Below are 21,261 nucleotides of genomic sequence, written 5' to 3' on the forward strand. Positions count from 1 at the left end.
GTATTTAATGTGACGTTGCATAGGAGCGATCTCACAGCTTAATTATCTGAAACTTAATAACTACATATTACAAGATATGGCTTCACTGGATTCTGTATTAGCTGGCTTTAGTGTACTGTGCGGCGCTGTGTTGTTAATGCGTGCGATGCTGCACCTGTTGCAGACTGGGACCCGCGACTGCCGCGACAGCCGTGTCAGCATGTGATGGTTGAGGACGCCGCCCCCGCCGCCCAGCCATGCCCAGCCCAGCCGCCGCATCAGCAGCGCAGCCAGCAGCCGCCATCAACAGTAGCAGCTCAGTCCCGGGGGCGGCGTCTCTAGAGCTCGACCAGCAGGACCAGGACCAGGACGGCACCAGCTCGAGCAGCAGCAGCAGTAGCAGCAGCAGCAGCAGCAGCAGCTCCTCCAGCAGTAGCAGCAGCAGTTCCACCACCAGCATGAGCCCCGAGGAGGAGGCGTCGGCGTCGCCGCCGGCCGCCCCCGCGGTGATCGCGGGCGGCGGCGACTCGGCGTCTGCGAGCCGCGTCGCGTCGCCGCCCACCGCCAGCAAGTTCCTACACGACGACCAGGCGGCGGCCATCGCGGGCGCCAAGGTCGACACGGGCGGCATGGCGAGCGCGGCCGGGGCCGGGGGCGGCGCCGCCGACCAGACGTCCGCCCCCGGCGCCGTGCACGCGCAGCAGCCGCCGCCGCCGCCGTCGTCGTCGCACGGCGCTTCGGACGACTCGTGCGCCACCAGCGACGTGGAGAAGTTCGACGGCAAGATCGTGTACAACCCGGACGGCTCGGCGTACATCATCGAGGACAGCGAGCTGAGCGAGGAGGACGCCGTCGACCTGCCCATCGGCGACGGCTGCATCGTCGACGGGCGCGGCGTCAGCCTGTCGCAGTTCCAGGTCTTCCCGCAGATCGCCAACGCGTTCTACGTGTCGCGCAACGCGTCTTTCTACAGCGCGCTGTACGGCGGCGCGGGCGCGGCTCCCGGCGGCGACGGCGGCAGGGGCGCCTCGGCGGGCGTCCAGCCGGCCGCCACCGCCGCCGGCTACGGGCTACTCCCGGACAAGAAGATAGTTCCTGAGATCCCGATCATGCACAGCTACCGCGTCTACACCGTGCGCGACGCGTCCGGCAAGAACGCCCCGGCGTCTGCCGGCGGCGGCGGCGACGCCGAAGACAAGTGCGCCAAGGGCGGCGACACGGCCCAGCAGGACCGCGCCGACGCCAACCAGGACAAGTACTCCGGCAAAGATTGTTCCTCAGTTCCTGTCAAGCCCATCCTCATGTGCTTCATATGCAAACTCTCCTTCGGCTACGCCAAGTCGTTCGTGGCGCACGCGATGGGCGATCACAACGTGTCCTTGCTGGAGGACGAGAAGGACATTCTCGGGCACAAGAACGCGTCGGCGATCATCCAGTGCGTGGGGAAGAACAAGGAGCCGCTGGTGTCGTTCCTGGAACCGCTGTCGGCCCCCGTGCCGGCGGTGATCGCCTCCGACAAGCGCGCCGACCCGCCAACCTCTCAGCAACAGCACCAGACTCCGCAGCTTGTTCCTAAAGACCCGAAGCTCCTTTTTCCGGACGGCGGGTCGCGCTCTTCTCCCTCGGGAGGCAACTGTGATGACAAGAGTGGCTACGGTAGTAGTGAGATAGTGCGAGGACACTCTGAGGTGGCGGAGAGCCTAGTTGTTCACCGCCGCGATGCGGACATTAACTCCTCTCCTCTGGCGAGAGCTAACGTCCAGAATCTTCATGTTCCTGAGACTCCGGTCTCCCTACCTCAAAACGGTAGTTCTAGTAATAATAATGTTAACAATAATAGTATTAGTATAAGTAGTAGTAGTAATCTCAGCAACAGTAACAGTGTCGTCGGCACCAACGGAAGGATAGGCGCGAGCGCCAACAACGTGATGGACCTGACACGCAAGAGCCCTATTTCGGCGTCCGCGGCGACGACCGGCAGCGCGTCTCCCGGGGCCAGCCCCTCGCCGGGCTCGACCCTGAGCCCGCTGCTGCAGTCGTACCAGCAGCACCACCACCACCAACAGCCGCACCAGCCGCCGCCCAGCTTCCTCTCCGGCACGACGATCGGCGTCTGCCCGGAGCACATGGCGGGCAGACCGAGTGGCGCCGACTGCGCCAAGTGCGAACTCATCCTGGCCTCGTCGCGCGGCCTGGGCGCCGCTGCCGTCGGCGTCTTGGGCGCCGGCGTCCCCGGCATGCACTCGCGCAACTCGTGCAAGACGCTCAAGTGCCCCAAGTGCAACTGGCACTACAAGTACCAGGAGACGCTGGAGATCCACATGAAGGAGAAGCACCCCGAGACGGAGACGTCGTGCATCTACTGCATCGCCGGGCAGCCGCACCCGCGGCTGGCCCGCGGCGAGACCTACACTTGCGGCTACAAGCCGTACCGCTGCGAAGTCTGCAACTACTCGACCACGACCAAAGGGAATCTCAGCATACACATGCAGTCGGACAAGCACCTGAACAACATGCAGGAGCTGCAGAACGGCGGCGTGGCGGCCGGCGCGGGAGACGGCCAGCACCACCAGCAGCAGACGCCGCCGCCCTCGGTGAAGCCGTTCAGTCCGCACCACCACCACCACCACCACCACCCGGCGTCGCAGCAGCAGCACCACAAGCCCAAGCCCACGTTCCGCTGCGACGTCTGCAACTACGAGACGAACGTGGCGCGCAACCTGCGCATCCACATGACGAGCGAGAAGCACACCCACAACATGATGGTGCTGCAGCAGAACGTGAAGCACATGCAGACGCTGAGCGCGCTCCAGCACCAGCACGGCTCGGCGGCAGCCGCCGCCGCCGCCGGCGTCGAGTCGCTGCTGCACTTCCACCCGGGCCTCACCCTGCCGGGCGACAAGCCGCCCCCGCACACGGAGGCGGCGCTCGCCGACATGGCGTACAACCAAGCGCTGCTCATCCAGATGATGACGGGCGGCCAGCTGCCGCCGCACCTGGACCTCGCGCCGCACCTGGACGCCGGCCTCAACCCCGACACCATGGAGCCGCCGCCCGAGCCCGCAGACCCCAATCCGCAGCAGCTCTTCCAGTGCTGCGTCTGCAACGCCTTCGCCACCGACTCTCTGGAGGCACTGTCGCTGCACCTGTCCGCCGACCGCACCAAGATCCGCGAGCAGGAGATCCTCGCGGTGGTGGCCGGCCACTACGTGTGCAAGCTGTGCACCTACAAGACCAATCTGAAAGCCAACTTCCAGCTGCACTGCAAGACGGACAAACACCTGCAGCGGCTGCAGCACGTCAACCACGTGAAGGAGGGCGGCGCGCGCAACGAGTGGAAGCTCAAGTACTTGTCGTCGCCCGGCGGCGTCCAGGTGAGGTGCCACGCGTGCGACTACTACACCAACTCGGCGCACAAGCTGCAGCTGCACGCGGCCGGCCAGCGCCACGAGGCGTCGTGCCTGCTGTTCGTGCACCTCCGGGACACGGACGCCGGCTCGGGGCCCGGCGAGCGCCTCTACCACTGCGCCCTGTGCGGCTTCTCGGCGCGCGCCAAGCTGCCGCTGCTGCAGCACGTGCGCACGGTCAAGCACCTGCAGATGGAGCAACTCCACCAACTCCAGCGACGCTCCGAGGGCAAGGAACCCCACGCCGACATCTCGGAGGTGTTCCAGGTCATCGTGCAGCCGCAGTACGGCCAGCAGCAGCAGCAACAGCAACCGGCGCTGCCGCCCACGCGCCACGACAGTCCACCTCAGGCGTCAGCTCTCGAATGTGGTAAGGGCAATTTCTTCATTTCTATTCTCTCTACAACCATTTCCATCATGAGATCACTCTATCTAAACGTTAGTCTCTAGCCGGCTGTGGTGGCCGAGCGGTTCTAGGCGCTACAGTCTGGAACAGCGCGACCGCTACGGTCGCAAGTTCGAATCCTGCCTCGCGCATGGATGTGTGTGATGTCCTTAGGTTATTTAGATTTAAGTAGTTGTAAGTTCTAGGGGACTGATAACCTCAGAGGTTAAGTCCCATAGTGCTCAGAGCCATTTTTGCTAGTCTCTACCTCGATCAAAATAACTATGTGATTGACAGTTGAGCGTGGGAGGAGACGACGTTGCCGATTCACGTTTATGTGCCCAAGCAATATGGTTGCTGCATCAATAGCTGGGCGGTAAAGTTCTGGATACATACACACGCTGCCCGTTGACGTGCAGTATTAAGTTTCCTTAACATGGTAATACTACTGTGCACTTTGTTCCCGAGTTCGATTCCCGACAGGGTCAGGGATTTTCTATGCCTCGTGATGACTGGGAGTTGTGTGATGTCCTTAGGTTAGTTAGGTGGAAGTAGTTCTAAGTTCTAGGGGACTGATGACCATAGCTGTTAAGTCCCATAGTACTCAGAGACATTTGAACCATTTTACCTTAACCGATTTCGGGGAAAACACGGAGAACCTAAACTTGAATGTCCGGATGAGGTTGAACCAGTGTCCTCCAGCATACGTGACCAGTGTCTTACCACAGCGCCAAATCGTTCGGTGAAGCATAAATCGAAACCTCCATATTACATGTAACTTTGTGTCCAATGACTTATATTTCCTTTTTCTCTGATCATCTTATATACCTTTTTCCCCGCTAAACTGCCTGTTGTACACGTCACTGAAGTCACAAGTACAACTCTCCCACCATATTGCTATCCCAGCCGCCCTCGTGTCGCCTGTGTTCTTGGTCTGTTATTAAAAACACTGACCTCCTTCGTCACTGGCATCAATAGGACGGAGGGTGGCTGGAATGAGGACGCTGGAAGTAAATTAAACAGCACAACTTTTTGAATTGTGTAGCCTGTGTACTATATCAAAAGTATAATGATGTCATTATTTTTGCTTAAAAACTTAGAAATTACCTCCTTTTCCTCAATCGTTTCGATTCATAGTTGGAAATGAAAATAATCTTTCGATTGTCAGTTTCAACAAACACGCATTCTTTCAAATAATTTAGTTACAACCGGATCCACAGGTGTCGTAAACTTCTTGAAAGAAATACGTCTACTCCATTGGCTGTTATTCGTTAATATTTTTTTTAAAAATTTTGTGTGCTATGACGTTTTGGCGTGGTACTAGCTTTTCAAGAGAAAAGTCTAACCCGTTAACTACATTATTATGTTTTGGGTTATAGTCATATAATTTCATCGGGAGTCTGCGGTTTGCCTGACTTGAGAGCTGTAATCATGATACTCGTTACAGCAGCAACAATAGCATACAGCCAAGCCATTGATTGGTGTGAGGGAGCACTTAAATGTGGGCAGCGACATTTCGTGTCAAACAGGTCAAATGTAAATCTATGTGGACAGGTTTTCGAGGTATGTCTGTCGACTCCATCTGAGCTATTGCTCAATCTCTGATACTATCATACTTTATATAGGACAGCCTTTTTTCTAGTTAACTAGTGTCACAATAAAGCAAGATTATATGGCACCTCTCCATACCTCACATTCCTCAGTGACGACCTTTGAATTTCCTCACGAGTTCCATTTGAGGCCTCACTGGATGCAGTGGCCAGTATTTGGCCACGGTATGGTTTCAAATCTGGACTAGCCTTCTCCAAGACGGAAAACCATCTCTATAGTATCTAATAAGAAGCAAATAGTCCACCATAATTTGAGGTTGCTGCAATAGATTTGTAAAAATTGCACAGTTGAACCAGCTACCCAAGGAAATCTTATATTTATTAGGCGAATCGACAGCATAAGTGCTAATTTCCGCGAAAACTAATTACACATATATTCAGAACACACTTGCCAAGGCAAGAATATGCTTGGAAAGTGCAATGTCCAATTAATGGCAGCTCCGCTATAACAAAGAAATTTATGGGATTTGTTTATTGTGGTGATATTTAGTCACTGTTACGTCCAACGGGGCATTTTTCGTATTTGACGAGTACAGAGTACACTCATTACGCTACTTGTTAAAATACTTTTATATTTAGTATTTATTTATTGATAGATAGTATGACAAGATTATGTCATGACCCCTGTAGAATGTCTCCTGTTACTATGTAGTTGTTTTCATATTTGAATATCATGTACTCCTAATAAATCCTAACTGTGTTCATTCAAATTAATAACAAATCTGCCGTTTTTAGCACACTTATGTAGGTTTCATGTACCAGGAACATCTCTGTACTGTTGCACTTTAAACGAAGCCCAAAGGACGAAAATAGTTTTAAGTTATTAATCGAATCCTTTTGATTACTTTCATATGTTAGCTTAGCAAGTCACACAAAAAGGGGACTTAATTCAAATTACATATATATTTTCTAAATAACTCTGCATACTCCGCCCTGATAACGAGAATTATACGTGAATAAACGCTCCCTCTTGCTGCAGAATCTGCAAATAGTACAGTTGCCCATTAGCAGCGAATGCCGCTGAAACAAACAATTCCGTCGGAGGAAGAAACCACGATTTCTACTTCAAAAGCTACTTTAGTTACGTATTTGGACTGTTTGAGAAATACAATTTCTCTTCCGTAACGAAAATTATAACTTCTAAAAAAAAATCGTCACTAGAATAAGAATGTAGGTATGTATCGAAGCCTGTATCCAACCAGCGGAAAAGAAGCCACGCAAATTTACTGAAAGATCTCGTCAGCATCGGGTTCACGCTGATTGAAACTATTTGTGTAGTCCGATTATCTGTTCTTTTTATGCAGTCTGGCATTAGTGATGAGCAAATAAGTATGATTTCGTAATACAAAAACGGTGCACTGTTAAACAGAACCTTCAGTGGAATATCATCTCAAATATTATGAACGTGATTACGAAGATCATTCAGAACTAAGTGATTTCACTTTTTTATTGTCATTACTAGGGAATACAGTTTGTGTTGAAGGGGGCTATAATCCATCAGAAGTGGGACGAAGCACCCATGCAAGAAGCAGCTTGTCATGGGTGAACAGGACAATACATACAGTTAGCTCTTCGGTTGGTGCTATACTAGCGGTATCCTAGATTCCACTGCTTCATACAGCCCGTTAAACGGACTATTTAGATGATGCCCTCTGTTTGCGCTCCTAACCTGATTTCGCGAACATGCAGTTCCTTGAAGACACAGTTATCCCTGTTATAAGGATAATACTATTCATTCTGCAACTGTTCATTCCAGCACGGACACTGACCACCTAAAACGGCGGAAAATAGATTCGCTCTCTCTCGGTGTTCTCATATTGGACTAATGTATAGATAACAAGGGAGGGAAAACTCTGCTCTGTGAACGCGTCTACTGCTGCATTTTATAGGAGTATCGATGATGGAAGAGGTGGATGGAAAAAAAGTATTAAAAATTATTTATCTCGTAGGCGAGAGAAATATTATTCTCATTTGGTCCGGACATGCCTAGTCAGGTTGCGCACAATTTCTCTAAATGACTGCAGCGCACGGTTAGAATGTTCCGTAGTGCAGAGGCGCGTCCGCTTCCGTTTGTTTCTTGGAAAACTGCTTCGTTTTCATCGGGAAACTGTGAAAAATTAGCAGGTCAGCAGTTATATGTTGATTCATTTACTGAACTAACAGCCGCAATACTATCAGCAGCAATCAGTTACTCTTCTTTTCAGTGCGTAAAATTCACATGACGGTAATATTTCTACCAATCAGCTGTTAATTGCTTTGTAATCATGCGCACATGAGTATGTAGCCTTATTTGATGTTTAAACTGTTTGACCATGCCTCAGTAGCACGCACGAACTATGGCCATTGACTACATACAATAAATCGTTTAATATATACTACTCGTAGTTATCGAGATATGCAGCATCTACAGTCAGAACTAACTCCAAAGAAATTACAATTAACCGCAATTAATAAACATTTATATGCCATAGTACTTTTTTCTTCAAGCTTGTTATAGCAAATACAAAGTATATCTCTGACATTGGTTTAAGTGTATACGCAGTTTCTGATCGTTTTCTACTCCCTTAGCGCGTGTTGTATTAATTAGGAAATATTTGCCTGGTTCTGAAACACTGTTTTAATAGCGGCCGCCTAGCGCAGTAAATGTAACGTTCTGGTGTGTAGCTTCCGTTGCCACCTATCATTGTTTAATTGTGGTATGTTTAAGTGTTATGCCTGGACGGTGACGAAAGCAGCCACTAGTGCTTCGACTCATTGTTCTCAAATTCTGACTCCTCAGTCATTTTGATTGTGACCAGTATAGAGGCGAGGAGTGCGGCTGTTTTGCATATATTCTGGAATAATTACAGCAGGGTGTTTGGTGCCGTTGGAAACCAGTTTCCCACAGTGGAGATTTCGATAGCAGTGCGGCTGCACGCCGCATAACAATTTGCTTTATCCATTGCATATCGCGTACACGCGCTTTACATCTTCGCTAGATAGCATCGCCGCGAAGGGGCTCCTCTTTATATACCTCACACGTAAACGCTCGTCGAGGTGGGGGAGGCTGCGCATACGTGGACGGCTTGGAGTAATCGAGCTGCCTTTGTAGCGACGCGCTTTCAGCGCCGCTCTTCTGTAACACAGAACTGAATGTTTCTGGCTAGCAACATCTGGTTTTCATTGCGGACATCATAACGAAAACACTCAAATTCGTACAGAATTTGTGTTACTCCTTTCCACAACTGCAATGGTATGTCAATGATTAATTATCTTCAGCTTGCCATTATCACTTATCAGTAGTTTCCTTCTGCTTGGGTCGTCTCCTGAGTGCTTCGCACGTAGCATTACAATAGAAAAATCGAGTACTTGATGCGTTTTGAATGTGCTAATAGCCCCGAAGTTGGAGAAGCAACACAGGACTGTTCTTCTCTCTGCACAACACCCTCTCTGGAGAATAGGTAAAGAATCCCAGTCTGTAACATCTCATCTCAACCAAAATTAGCCCTTTTGGTGAATTTTCGGGATATTAGTGTTGGCACTCGTAATTTGTAGTTTGCGCTCTCGCGTAACGCGGAGACTTCAACGATGGATTGCGACAGTAACTCGTGACCGGTTAACTTTGCGAACAATTTTCTTTGCGTCATTGCCGCTATATACATTCCGTTATTAGAGTTGCAAAGTAGTTCTTAATTTACTACATTGAAGCAGGCATATCTGATTAATGATGTAAATGTTACCATCGAAGTCAGTACACGAGATGTAAGTTGAGCCAAGCAATATTATTCTTGACCCTTAATTGCCAAATAGGTTCTCGGGATTTTGAAATTGTCTCCAGGTGATGCACTACGCCTTTTTTGTTAGCATCTACCACTGGAGTTTTCTGATTTCGTCTGTGACACTCTCTCCGAGATTAAATAAAGAATATGGACTCTCGTTTCACTCCATGGAAACGACCCTGCTATTCCGTTTCAATAATTTGACAGAGTACTGAGAGAATAGATCGAATGTAGGTCTTGTAAGTGTCCGCCTGAGTAGACTACCGATATTTATTGCCAAATTTCTGTTGATTGAATGGAAGAGGAAACAAATTCTTGTGTGTCCCTTAGATTAACTGAATACTTACGAGAGGCTTTCAATAAGTAATACAACACATATTTTTCTGAAAGCAGGTTAGTTTTAGTCAGGACTCCAGTACACCCTATTTGCCGCTCCTTTGGCTACGAACCCTCAACGTAATCTCCGTTCATTGCGACTGCATTTCGCCACTTCACTGCGAGGGTCTGCAGAGCTTTCCAATGAAGTTTTGTGAACTGCTCCCGGGTGCGCGGACTGTGTGAGACGTTGCGTTGTCATGGAGAAGGCGACGAACACGCTGAAGCTATTTCTTTAGTTTCCTGAAAATAGTGAGACACTTTTCAGAGTAGATCGTTGCGCCAGGATGGAGGAAATCAAACAGAATAACCCCATCAGAATTCCCGGAGACCGTCGCCATGACTTCACATACTAAGGGTGCGGTTTTGAAGTTTTTCTCCATCATTGGCAGTTTTGTTTTCGATTCAGACTGATGAACCCAAGTTTCATCTCCTGTGAAGATGATCGACAAAAAAATTTGGCACGATAAGTCTCGTAACACGCAAGCAATTTCGGACATATCTCGTAGCTCTTTATGGTCTTCTGTTAGGCGGCGACAAACCTACCCCCCCCCCCCTCCCCCCACACACACACCGTTGTGTACCCACACACACACACACACACACACACACACACACACACACACACACACACACACACACACACACCGATGTGTACCCCAACTGGTGGATGAGTGTATCAGCAAGACCGATAGAAACGTCCAGCTCGAATGAGAGTGTCCACACGTCCCAACATTGCAGGAGTCAGAAAAAGGTCTGCAGGACCTTGTTGACATGATGACAGACATCTCTGCCAACGACTCATCGTGCTTTTGTTCATTTCTCTGTAGACATTCTGCAAGGCGCCGATGAATATCTGCGATGCTCCGGTTTTCTGCCAAAACACACGCGATGACAGCTCTCTGCTTGGAACGCATCTTCAAAATGGTTCAAATGGCTCTGAGCGCTATGGGACTTCACATCAGTCCCCTGGGACTTTGAACTACTTAAACCTAACTAACCTAAGGACATCACACAACGCATCTTCGTTCCACGTCACGTCTACATGCCTACGTATAGCGCCACAACCTATCGGAGCTCCTTGAAACTATAGGGGCTGAAGCGGGAATACTCCAGGATGCCCCACATCTTATTCCACATTTTTTCAACCGATATTTCCCCCCCCCCCCCCCCACACACACACATTTGCTACATTTTTATGATCAGATGTGTTAGAAGCAGAGACATTGAACTTGAATAGAATAGGATGCGGGAGTGTGGTGCTCCACTAGACAACCTAGACAACCAGTAGCCAATCAACTTAAGCTTACAGACATTCCAGCAGCCTTGCTGCTGAGAGAAAACGTTAATCACATTACGTCACAGCCTCACTCTTGTCCAGAATAGTTGGCGTGGCGCTGTGTAGACAAAGACAAGCTGAGAGCAGTAGCGACGGCCCGCCGTGTGGGGTGCCAGACGGCACGGTTTGCCTTCTCCGGGCAGCGGCCGCGGCTGCAGCCGCAGCGCGTCAGCCGCTCGGCGGCAGGTGTGCGCGCAGCTCTAATTACCGACGCCCCACCCCAGCCGCAATAATCGGCCGAGCCGGCCCGCGATCATTGTTGCCTTGTTTGGAAGCGGCCGCGGCCTGCCATTGGTCGGGGGGCGGGTCCGCAAACTAACAACGAAGCGAAACTCGGGGATAAATAGTAAAAATAGAAGGCGGCGACTGCGGGAGCGGCCGCCGCCGCAGCATCCGTCAGGCAACCGGTCCGGCGGGCTGGCGCGCCGCTTGCGACGCGACGCGCGGAGAGGACGCGATGAAGCCATAACGACGCGCCACACTAATCAGCGGCCGTTCGTTTTTGCTCGCGCGCTTATTAGGTTTCCCCCCGCCTCTTCGCTGCAGCTCTGAGCTGAATTCTTGTCGTCTCATTCAAAATTCTCGGAACTTTCGTTGCATCGAAATGAAATCCGTTGAGACACTCACCAGCTCTGAAGTATCAGGGCACGTTCTGTGTGCGATTTATCGCAGCTCACGGGCTAGAAGTAGTTTCGACCAAAGGCACAGTAGAGTTAGAGAGGAACCCGCCCCAAGTAATGATATGGCAGCGATGACAACACTGCACATTACACATGTTACAAACATAGTTAGTACCTCAGCTTGGGGAAAGGGACCTCACAGAACACACGTGGTTGGGAGCAAGACGGAGTGCCTACTCACTACGCTCTCGCAGTGCGCGAGTTCCTGAATGAACACTTTTCAGGACGGTGGGTAGGTTGGTTCATGGCCATCATCAGCTCCCTTGAAATGACCGCCTAGAAGCCCTGACCTAACCACACCTGTAAACTCGTTATTATGGGGAGTCGTTATGCTACAAACTATGAATTTCTCAATGTTGTGGAGACTGCATTAGGCGTATGAAATGTGTTTACAGCGTGTTGGGAAACATACCAGTATGTTGGGCATACAATACGTACGTAATTATTTGTGCTAAAACAAATCAAATGAATTAGCATACGATATCAGGGCGAACGAGGACTTCTCGACCACACGGTACAGCTCTCTACTGATCTTAAAGTGAGCGCGCGCGAGTGCCGTGAGGAGCCAGCCTAGTATGGTGGAGTTTTTTTTACTAGCTGCTTATTTTTTATGACCCACTGTCTAATTTATTATGGTGGGTCGTAAGCCGCTGTGACTGGGTTCGGGGTCCGGAGTGACTGAAAGTAACACCACCCAGGTCCCGTCTCCACTCACACCGTTGCCCGTGTCCCGCCACGTGGAGGCGGGCTCTATTTGTTTACATCCATTTGATATCTTTTTTGTGCAGCATTACAAAAACTTATAACTAATACAGAAACAAGTGAGATATTAATAAAATATTTAGAAAGAAGGAAGGAAGAGAATTGAACAGAGAAGAGTTAAGTATAATACTGCACGTCACCTGGTTGTGGTTTGTATGGTGGAGTCCTAGACACAAATGAACTGTAGCAACGGACAATCAGAGTGTAGTCTTAGTCCGTTCTCCACAACAGTTCCACCGAGCAAGGTGGGCCATTGGCAAGACACTAGACCAGCGTCCGAGAGGACCGACCGTTCAAAGCCTAGTACGGCCATCCAGACGTAGGTGTTTGGTGGTTTCGCTAAATCGCATAAGGCGAAGACCGGGGTGGTTCCACACCCCATCTGTACTTGTGCTCTGTCTCTAATAATCTCATCGTCCATGAGACGTAAAACCCTTATCTAAAAACTAAACTCAGTCTGTCAGGCCTTGGGAAGCCCAGCGGTGCCAACAGACGGCCGTGTCATCCTCAGCCGATAGGTGCCGCTGGATGCGGATATGGAGGGTCATGTGGTCAGCACACCGCTCTCCAGGCCGTATATCAGTTTTCGTGACCGGAGCCGCTACTTCTCAGTCAAGTAGCTCCTCAGTTGCCTCGCAAGAACCGAGTGCACCCCGCTTGCCAACAGCACTCAGCAGCTCCGGACGGGCACTCGTCCAACGCTGATTTCCTCACAAGGACAATACACAAAGAGTTCCAACACTTAAACTCACAAAATAGATAATCGTCCGTTTCTTTACGATTCTCTGAAATTATACTTTCTTTCATCAGACTGTGGGACTAGATTCCACGTGATTTTGGAAAAAAAAATTCTCGAGTTTTCTCCCCGAGTCATATCCCAGTGCTTCTGCCCCGTCATCAGACTTGTTCTCATACTTGCTGATTAATACTTTCGTGGACACAAGTGCGATAACTATAAGAAAACCAGGGCCAACTAGAAAAAAAATTCCGTAAAAGGTGCCTATTATTTTGTGTGGACCCCCTTATCCCTTTCACCTATTTCAGTTCTCACCACTATGTGTGGTACGCATTGTATACAAATCTTGCACTTTGGCACCCCTTGCGTCCATCGCAGTTTGGCGCTGTAAGCGGCCACTACTAACCGCAGTACGTCCTGTATATTACAGTTGCGACGCCTTTAGCTTCCCTTATACCTTGTACCAGCCCTGAAAGAAATGGAATTTCTTGTTTCCATTAGCAATTCTGTCACATCCGCTGAAATTGTCCACGTTCAGAAAATTTCTGTGCGAGGTAAGAAGTAACAGTAATTTAAATTTAAGTTTTAAACGGACGTTTCTTCTTCGAATCGGGCTGAAGCTAAGTTTGTCTTACAGTTAACGGCAGTGAGTCAGTTAAACTCCTTTGATTTTTCTGACGTTCTCTTATCTCAACATTACGACAGTGTTCTGAAACTTGCTTGCTGTCGTGTTTGCTCATCGGCGCAGATTTAACCGCCAATACTGGAAACGGACCGTTGGCTCTTCCCGGTTTGAATTAAAAGCCGTTTAGATGATGAGACGCTTGTTTTGAAAATCGTTATCTCCTTACTCACTTTGCTCTCTCTTTCAAACACATAGTGTTTATTTGATCTTTGGTGGCTCTTATCGCTGAAAGTAAATAGGAGAGATAAGGAATCGGATGTTTCTGGAGATGATTTCCACTCCTGCCTACCGGATATAGTCTGCTTAATAACCAGCCGGCAGTTTGTGGCGGTTTTATTATCAGGTTCTTTGGAAGGTGGAGGGTATGTTAATGACCCGTTGAAGACGACGTGATTAACTTTGTCGACAATATAAGATTACGAACACAAATTGGGCAATTGGAAGTTTTGTCTCTTAATTGTTTCAGCTATTCATGAAGAAATAATTTTTGGAATTTCGTCCATCTTATGTGATCAAATCCTCCCCTTTTTTTACACAGTCTGTAAAGGGAGCTAAAATAATGTATTTTCAAATCGATTTTGACGTACACACGAATCATTCAATAAGTTGTTTCACAAAGTTCCTACCACTCAGGAAGAAAAATAAATGTGCTAAACATGTAAGCTTTTGAAACTTCCTGGCTGATTAAATCTCCGTACAGGACCGAAACTCGAACTCGGGAACTTTGTCTTTCCCGGGCATGTGCTGTACCAACTGAACTAGCGAAGCACAACTCACGAGCCGTCCTCAGAGCTGCACTTTTACCAGTCTTCAGGGGTACTATTCGTGCAAGATTTGCTTGAGAGCTTTTGTGAAATTTGAAAGATATAAGATGAGCTACTGCGAAAGTAAAGTTGTGAGGACGAGTCGTGAGTCATACTTAGATAGCTCAGCTCGAGTCTCGGACCGGCACGCAGTTTTAGTCTGCTAAGAAGTATCAGCGCATTTTCTGCTGCAAAGTGAAAATTTCGGTACGCATTTTTTTGAACTCAGATAGTCACTTGCCCTCTGTATCTAACTTCCTGCTACTAATTAATTGGAGTGGCCGAGTGGCTCTAGGCGCGTCAGTCTGGAACCGCACGACCACTACGGTCGCAGGTTCGAATCCTGCCTCGGGCATGGATGTGTGTGATGCCCTTAGGTTAGTTAGGTTTAAGTATTTCTAAGTTCTAGGGGACAGATGAAAAAAAAATGGCCCTGAGCACTATGGGACTTAACTTCTGAGGTCATCAGTCCCCTAGAACTTATAACTACTTAAACCTAACTAATCTAAGGACATCACACACTTCCATGCCCCAGGCAGGATTCGAACCTGCGACCGTAGCTTTCGCGTGGTTCCAGACTGGAGCGCTGGACTGATGACCTGAGCTGTTAAATCCAATAGTGTTTAGAGCCATTTGAACCATTTTTGAACTAATTAATTAAGATTTTACCATCTATCACCAATAACACCACCCACTGTGGGGAATATTGGCTAATCTTCACATTGCAGTGCTCAGTACTAGTACTCCGTAAAAAGATTGTCTGAGAACGCTAAGGAAAAAAGTAAGTAATTAAGCAAGTAATAATAATAGTAATAATAATAATGACATTTTAGTCGGCTGAATTACTTTCAGGATTCTACAGTCAGCACTACTGTACGATATTACATTTCACTGTGTGATTTGAATACATGTGATAATTGTAACCCTCTGTTTGAACTGCGGCTTCATACACAGGAAGTTCCTCATCCGGCACTATCTCGTTTTTCCCGCCGACCATGAAATTCGAATGGTATCTCCTCAACAGTCTCGATAAGAGTAGACAAAGGATTTTCTTGTTAGCGTCTTTCCAGTACTTACCTGGCCCCATATATTGACACTCACCTTCTCCGTTATCTAATGTCAACGTATTGACGGACGTCTCACTGTCTCTTTTTTTTCCCGCGCGGCCCACAGACTCGCGCAAGGAACAGCAGCAGCACAGTGTGAAGACCGAGGCAAAGGAGGGCGGCGGCATGCCGAAGCAGCCCGAGTGCGACGACGGGGGCGGCGGGGGTGGCCAGCACGGCTGCCCCTACTGTAACTACAGCAGCTCTTCCGAGATGCGGACGCAGGCGCACGTGCTGGCGCAGCACTCGCAGCTCACCTCTCCGCCGGCGACGCAGCAGCAGCTCCAGCATCACCAACAGCAGCAGTTTCAGCTGCATCACCACCACCAGCAGCAGCAGCAGCAGCACCATCAACAACAACAACAACAGCAACAACAACAGCAGCAGCAACAGCAGCAGCAGGAGTTCCAGTGTCCACTGTGCCAGGACAGCTTCCGCGACCGCGGCAGCCTGGAGCGGCACGTCATGCAGATCCATTCGGTCAACTCGGAGGGCCTCCAGCGACTGCTCCTGCTTGTCGACCAGTCTCACTGGCTGAACGCTGGGGCGCCTGGTCCTCCTGCTCCGCAAACCCCTCAGCTCAGTCAGCAACCACAGCAGCAACAGCAACAGCAACCTCAACAGCAACAGCAGCCGGCGCCAAACCACGCCAGTCAGATGGTCAGCCCGGTCAGTTCCTCGTCGTCTGGTGGCTGCAAGGAGCTGGACACCAGCAAGCACAACAATTCGTCCGATGTCAACTCTGTAGACGAGAACCTACCACAGTCGCCGGTCGACCATCAGCAGGTAAACAATTTTCTGAAAAATACTATATTGTCCCATAAGATGTACGTATTTCTTCAGTTATTGCCAGTTAAAGATTTATATGGACATCTTACGCACCGGTAGTGCGTGTGTTACAGACGAGGGTGCCCAGATAAGTCTCGTAAAATGCAAGAAAAAGGGTTTGTTTCGTAAACAACTCATCTTACTTCTACACATAGTCCCCCTCAAGGGATAAACAGGGTGTGATCGGAGGCTTTCCCGGCGTATGTGTTGTTTCCAGGGCTCTCGGGTGTCCAGCCGGATGCGATCGTTGGAAGTCCCACGATATTTCAGCAAATAACCTTTCCGCTATCATCAGGTGGTTCTGATGGAATGGTCAGTAACAATGATGGTGGCGGAAAGGCTAATCGCCGAAATATCGTGGGACTTCGACGATCGCATCCGGCTGGACACCCGAGAGCCCTGGAAACAGATACGCAGGATGTTCGGCGTAGAGGGAAGTTAGTACACAATATTTTAGATAAGAATCCATGTCCTGGAACGCACCGTTTCCGTTCTACGGCAGTTTCAATCCAAAGTGTTTAGTTCATTAACTTCTGCTTGAGGACTTGAATTTGCGTGACGCAAAACAATTATTAGGTAAAAATTTGAAAGGAAACATCGCGCAATATTCATTTACAGCTTTAGCACATTTGTTTCTATTAATACTTATACATTACGTACTGCATGTATAGTATGCCGGGTTCTTCTGTGTTTTGCGATCATGTAAACACGTATGGTTTAAGTGTTAGTACAAACAAATGTGTCTAAGCAATAAATGGATATTTCGTTATGTTCGCTTTCGAACAGTTACGTAGTAATTGTACTGCGTCACACCTAATTCAATTCCTCAAGCAGAAATGAATCAGATCTTGTGGGACTCTCTCAGTCAAAAAGCTGCATTTTGACGACGACATGTACTCATGTCAGATAGTTTTATGTTCTGACAGAATGTAACTTTGCAGTGTTACTTGAAAATGGCCATAAGGCCGAAATTGCAATAGTAACAATAAATATTTTATACAGTCAACGGCGACTATGATGTCTTTTAAGAAATATTATATTACTGTGAATCCCAACCACGAGAAGTTAAAGAAATGGATGAGTTAAACATCTGAACGGAAACTGTCGTAGAAAAGAAACGGCATGTTTCCGGACATTGTTTCCTATTGATAACATTATGCCCTCACTCTCCTCTACAAAGTCCTAGAAGTTTGTAATGGGAATTTCCGGGAACCCTGGACACTTGGTCCAGCGATCCTGCAGTTTTATCATCTTATTGAAAAAGCAGGTTCTGCGAAGCTCTGCAAAATACTAGTTAACTGCAAGTATTTGCCACCACCACCACCACCACCACCACCACCACCACCACCACCACCACCACACAATAGTCGTAGTCGTCACCACCACTTGGTGATGTGACCTCTTTGAATCGCAGTGCAACATTTGATCCCAACAGGTTGTTCTATTTCTTCCGGTCTAGAGGTTCCTGTCGCCAATCGAATCCAGCTGTCTTTCGAACTCTCTGTCCCATCTCTCGTATAGTGTTCCTCTCCATCTATTTTGGCAAATGGGCTCCATTGTAGTATTTGTTTTTAAAATCTGCCGTTCTTTATTCGAGCACATGACAAGCTCACTGCCGCTTCAAGGTATTTGAATAACCCTTTATTGCGAATTCGGCCGCATGGCTACCATAAAGTGCATAAAGAGAAAAATGAAATATAATATTCCTTCGGCCTGTTTTTTCAAATGTCTGCTGTTGGTGTAGTTTAGCTATAAGCTAAAATACGCACTTGCTATGTTGCGACAAAGCATGCGAAATTTACCATGAGAGAAGCACATCTTACGTGTGATTTGACTCATGTGTGTAAGGCAGTACAATAACAGCTTGTTTAACTACAATGAGAATGAGCGCTTCAAAATGAGACCTTGGTTTTGAAACTAGTAGTGGCTAAATAAATAATGAAATAGTGTGACTGTGGAAAGTTTAGTTTTTTCCTTCTTTTCGAAAAAATTATAGGCCACCGACTCACAATAAAATTTTGTTCGAAAAAAGAAAAAGGTTATGAAAATGAAAAACAAGAAAGGAAACTAACGATAAAGTTTTAAATGCAGTGAAATTAAAAATGTTCCAAACAATACATGCTGCACATTCGCAAAAGTTTGTGCCTCTTGATAATCGTTTGATAAGCACCAAAGAACATTCTGTTCGTTCAGCTGTGTAGTGTGCGTACATTTCACCTCGACATTATGTGGAACATGATCAGTTATTGATGAGGACGTACTAATTTTGAAGAAGCAATGTTGTTCCATCGCCATGAGAACGGGCTCACTGTCCTGCTGCCTGATAACATCGTTAATTACATCGGAAACGTGGCCGCGAACTCAATCGTAAACTAATAAGGGAGAGAGGTTGAGCAACGTGTCAGATGTTGGCTCCAGACGGTCATCAACAAGACGATCATTAGCTCGTCTGACATCCATCCACTCTACTGCGCGTGTGTAGTAAGATAACATCCGATGGAAAAGTTTCCTTTAGAGCTGGTGTCTGCTTACATACTCTTAACGTTTCACAATTTTGATTTCAGTTCTGTATTTAAGCTCACTTCCGTTATTAATTTTTAATAATAATTATGTGAACCTAACCGAAGTTCCAACGAAAACTGAGTGATCTTTGCGCGTTAGCCGTGACTATTAAAGGAAGTGAGTCGCATTCGTAGGGTTGGGTATTCTACTCCGATGTTGTTTTCTTCTTTTACATCTCTTGATTTGACCGTTTTTGGGCCCGATCAGTATTTCGGTTCCATCTTCTTCTCCCTGCATCCGGCATTCGCAAAACGCCATATTTGCATTTCATTTCGATAATATACAGCTTATACAGTAATACATGAATTTATCAACGTTGTTGCAACATTTGCCGATTTTCTGAAAGTCATCTCAGGTATTTGTTTGCTGAAGTTATTTTACCCTGGGAGACCATCATTCTACGCATATTACGACGTAGGAAGCTTGTAGTATTAAATTTGGAAAATCTTTTTAGGGTTCTTGAAAGTTCACCTTGTATCCTCATGTCAGTGTTAATGGTACTACGAGAATGGTTCTCCTTCTCATAATATAGGTTTCATCTAGGATGTTGGAAATGTTACAGTTGTTGTATTGTTTAGTAATCGATGACGCTTTGTGATCGAATTAGATCGTTTCCCAAACACTTTCAAAAGCATGTTTTCTATTAACTTTATACACTCGTTAGCTATCTGAAAATAGTTCTTGTACGAACATAATATTTTTTATCTGATTCAGGTATTTTACACGTTTAATAGCAGAGGGTGATCTCCCACAGACGTGAGAAACGGAGCACGTGTGTAAACGAAGTGCCCCAAATGTCTCGAACCACAGATGAATTACAAAACGAAATTGTGGAATCTCTTTAAAGCAATGGTAAAGACGTTATTTCTACTGTCGGAATAGTTTTTGAGTCTTACTCGCTGAAATATATGTGCCTGATTGTGTCGTTTAGGATGATAAACATCCCCAGTTTTTACATATAACGTCGCGGAGGTCAAATTGCATACACTTAATATTTGTTATGAGACAAATCTTTACAAAAAAGCCAACATTCTAAACATATACATGTCAGGCACAGTGCGACACTTAACTTCGGAAAGAGACGCTGCCGAACGAACTATTTTGGCAATCGACCAACTAAATGAAGGTACATCAGCCAGTTCGGGATATAGTGTTTGAAAGTGTTTCCATCACTGTCAAAATTTAATCCTCCCCCCCCCCCCCCAAAAAAAAAGTTTGAAATGCATAGAGATATACGACATAAACTAATTTTATTTTCATTAAGTGATTTCCGTGGGAGACAGAGATATTAAAGCGATTTTCCATCGCCATAGAGAACGAATCGCTATGGTAACTGTCTGAATATGGCGCTTGTTGGGACAGAGTTGTAACTTTGGTCGTTAAACGTCCAGTGAAGGGGTCGGTGGGAGAACGTGCTAACCATCTGTTTACTAATGGTTAGACTGACCTCATTATCTGTTGTGTTTACGCAGAGTCACGTGATGGTAACAAGTATTTTCACATGCACTGCTGGAATACAGTCTTTACAGCGTAAATTAGTTCGTCTTGTTATTCTAATTTTCTTGTCTTAGGTTCTAACCAAAGAAACAGCATGAAATTCCTGTAAACACGCTATTGTGGGTTAATTAAGCCTCTGCTTACATCTTCTTCATTTTTATTTGTTACCAGTTGCCTGAACAAACTAATTAGTAGCTCAAAAATGCGTAGGCTTACTGTTAGAGACTTGGATTCCATGTATTGTGTGGTAGTCTGCAACATGCTTCTTACCTTAGTTGTAATTGAAGTGGCGGCTAAGTCTCGGTTTAGTCACGATTAGTAGGTTCTCGCTATCTGTTGCCTTTCGAGAGTAACAAGTAGTCCAATTTGTTCCACTAGACATCGCTGTCTTATACTCCGGGTGGTGATCAGAAGCACTCAGAAAAGCTAGAGTGTTTGCACTGAGCCCGCATCTCGTGATCGTGCGGTAGCGTTCTCGCTTTCCACGCCCGGGTTCCCGGGTTCGATTCCCGGCGGGGTCAGGGATTTTCTCTGCCTCGTGATGGCTGGGTGTCGTGTGATGTCCTTAAGTTAGTTAGGTTTAAGTAGTTCTAAGTTATAGGGAACTGATGACCTAAGATGTTAAGTCCCATAGTGCTCAGAGCCATTTGAACTATTTTTTTTTGTTTGCACTGAGAAATAATTGTTAAGAATAAATTTAGATTCGTTGCTCGGTTTCCAAGCTGTTTAGCTTCGAAGTTAGTCAATCA

The 21,261-nt window shown here is 47.4% G+C and overlaps 1 protein-coding gene across 2 annotated transcripts in view; it reads left to right on the forward strand.

The window, feature by feature from the left end:
* The window catches only part of LOC126353869 (zinc finger homeobox protein 3), a 104,758-nt gene that overhangs the window by 59,427 nt on the left and 24,070 nt on the right, over positions 1 to 21,261 (forward strand). For both annotated transcript variants that reach the window (XM_050003049.1, XM_050003051.1), the window contains exons 2-3: positions 164 to 3,756; positions 15,693 to 16,411. In XM_050003049.1, the coding sequence (XP_049859006.1) occupies positions 237 to 3,756; positions 15,693 to 16,411 (4,239 nt within the window). In that variant the 5' untranslated portion in view covers positions 164 to 236. The remainder of the gene's footprint in view (positions 1 to 163; positions 3,757 to 15,692; positions 16,412 to 21,261) is intronic.

This window comes from Schistocerca gregaria, chromosome 3 (genome assembly GCF_023897955.1).
Source record: "Schistocerca gregaria isolate iqSchGreg1 chromosome 3, iqSchGreg1.2, whole genome shotgun sequence".
NCBI lineage: Eukaryota > Metazoa > Arthropoda > Insecta > Orthoptera > Acrididae > Schistocerca > Schistocerca gregaria.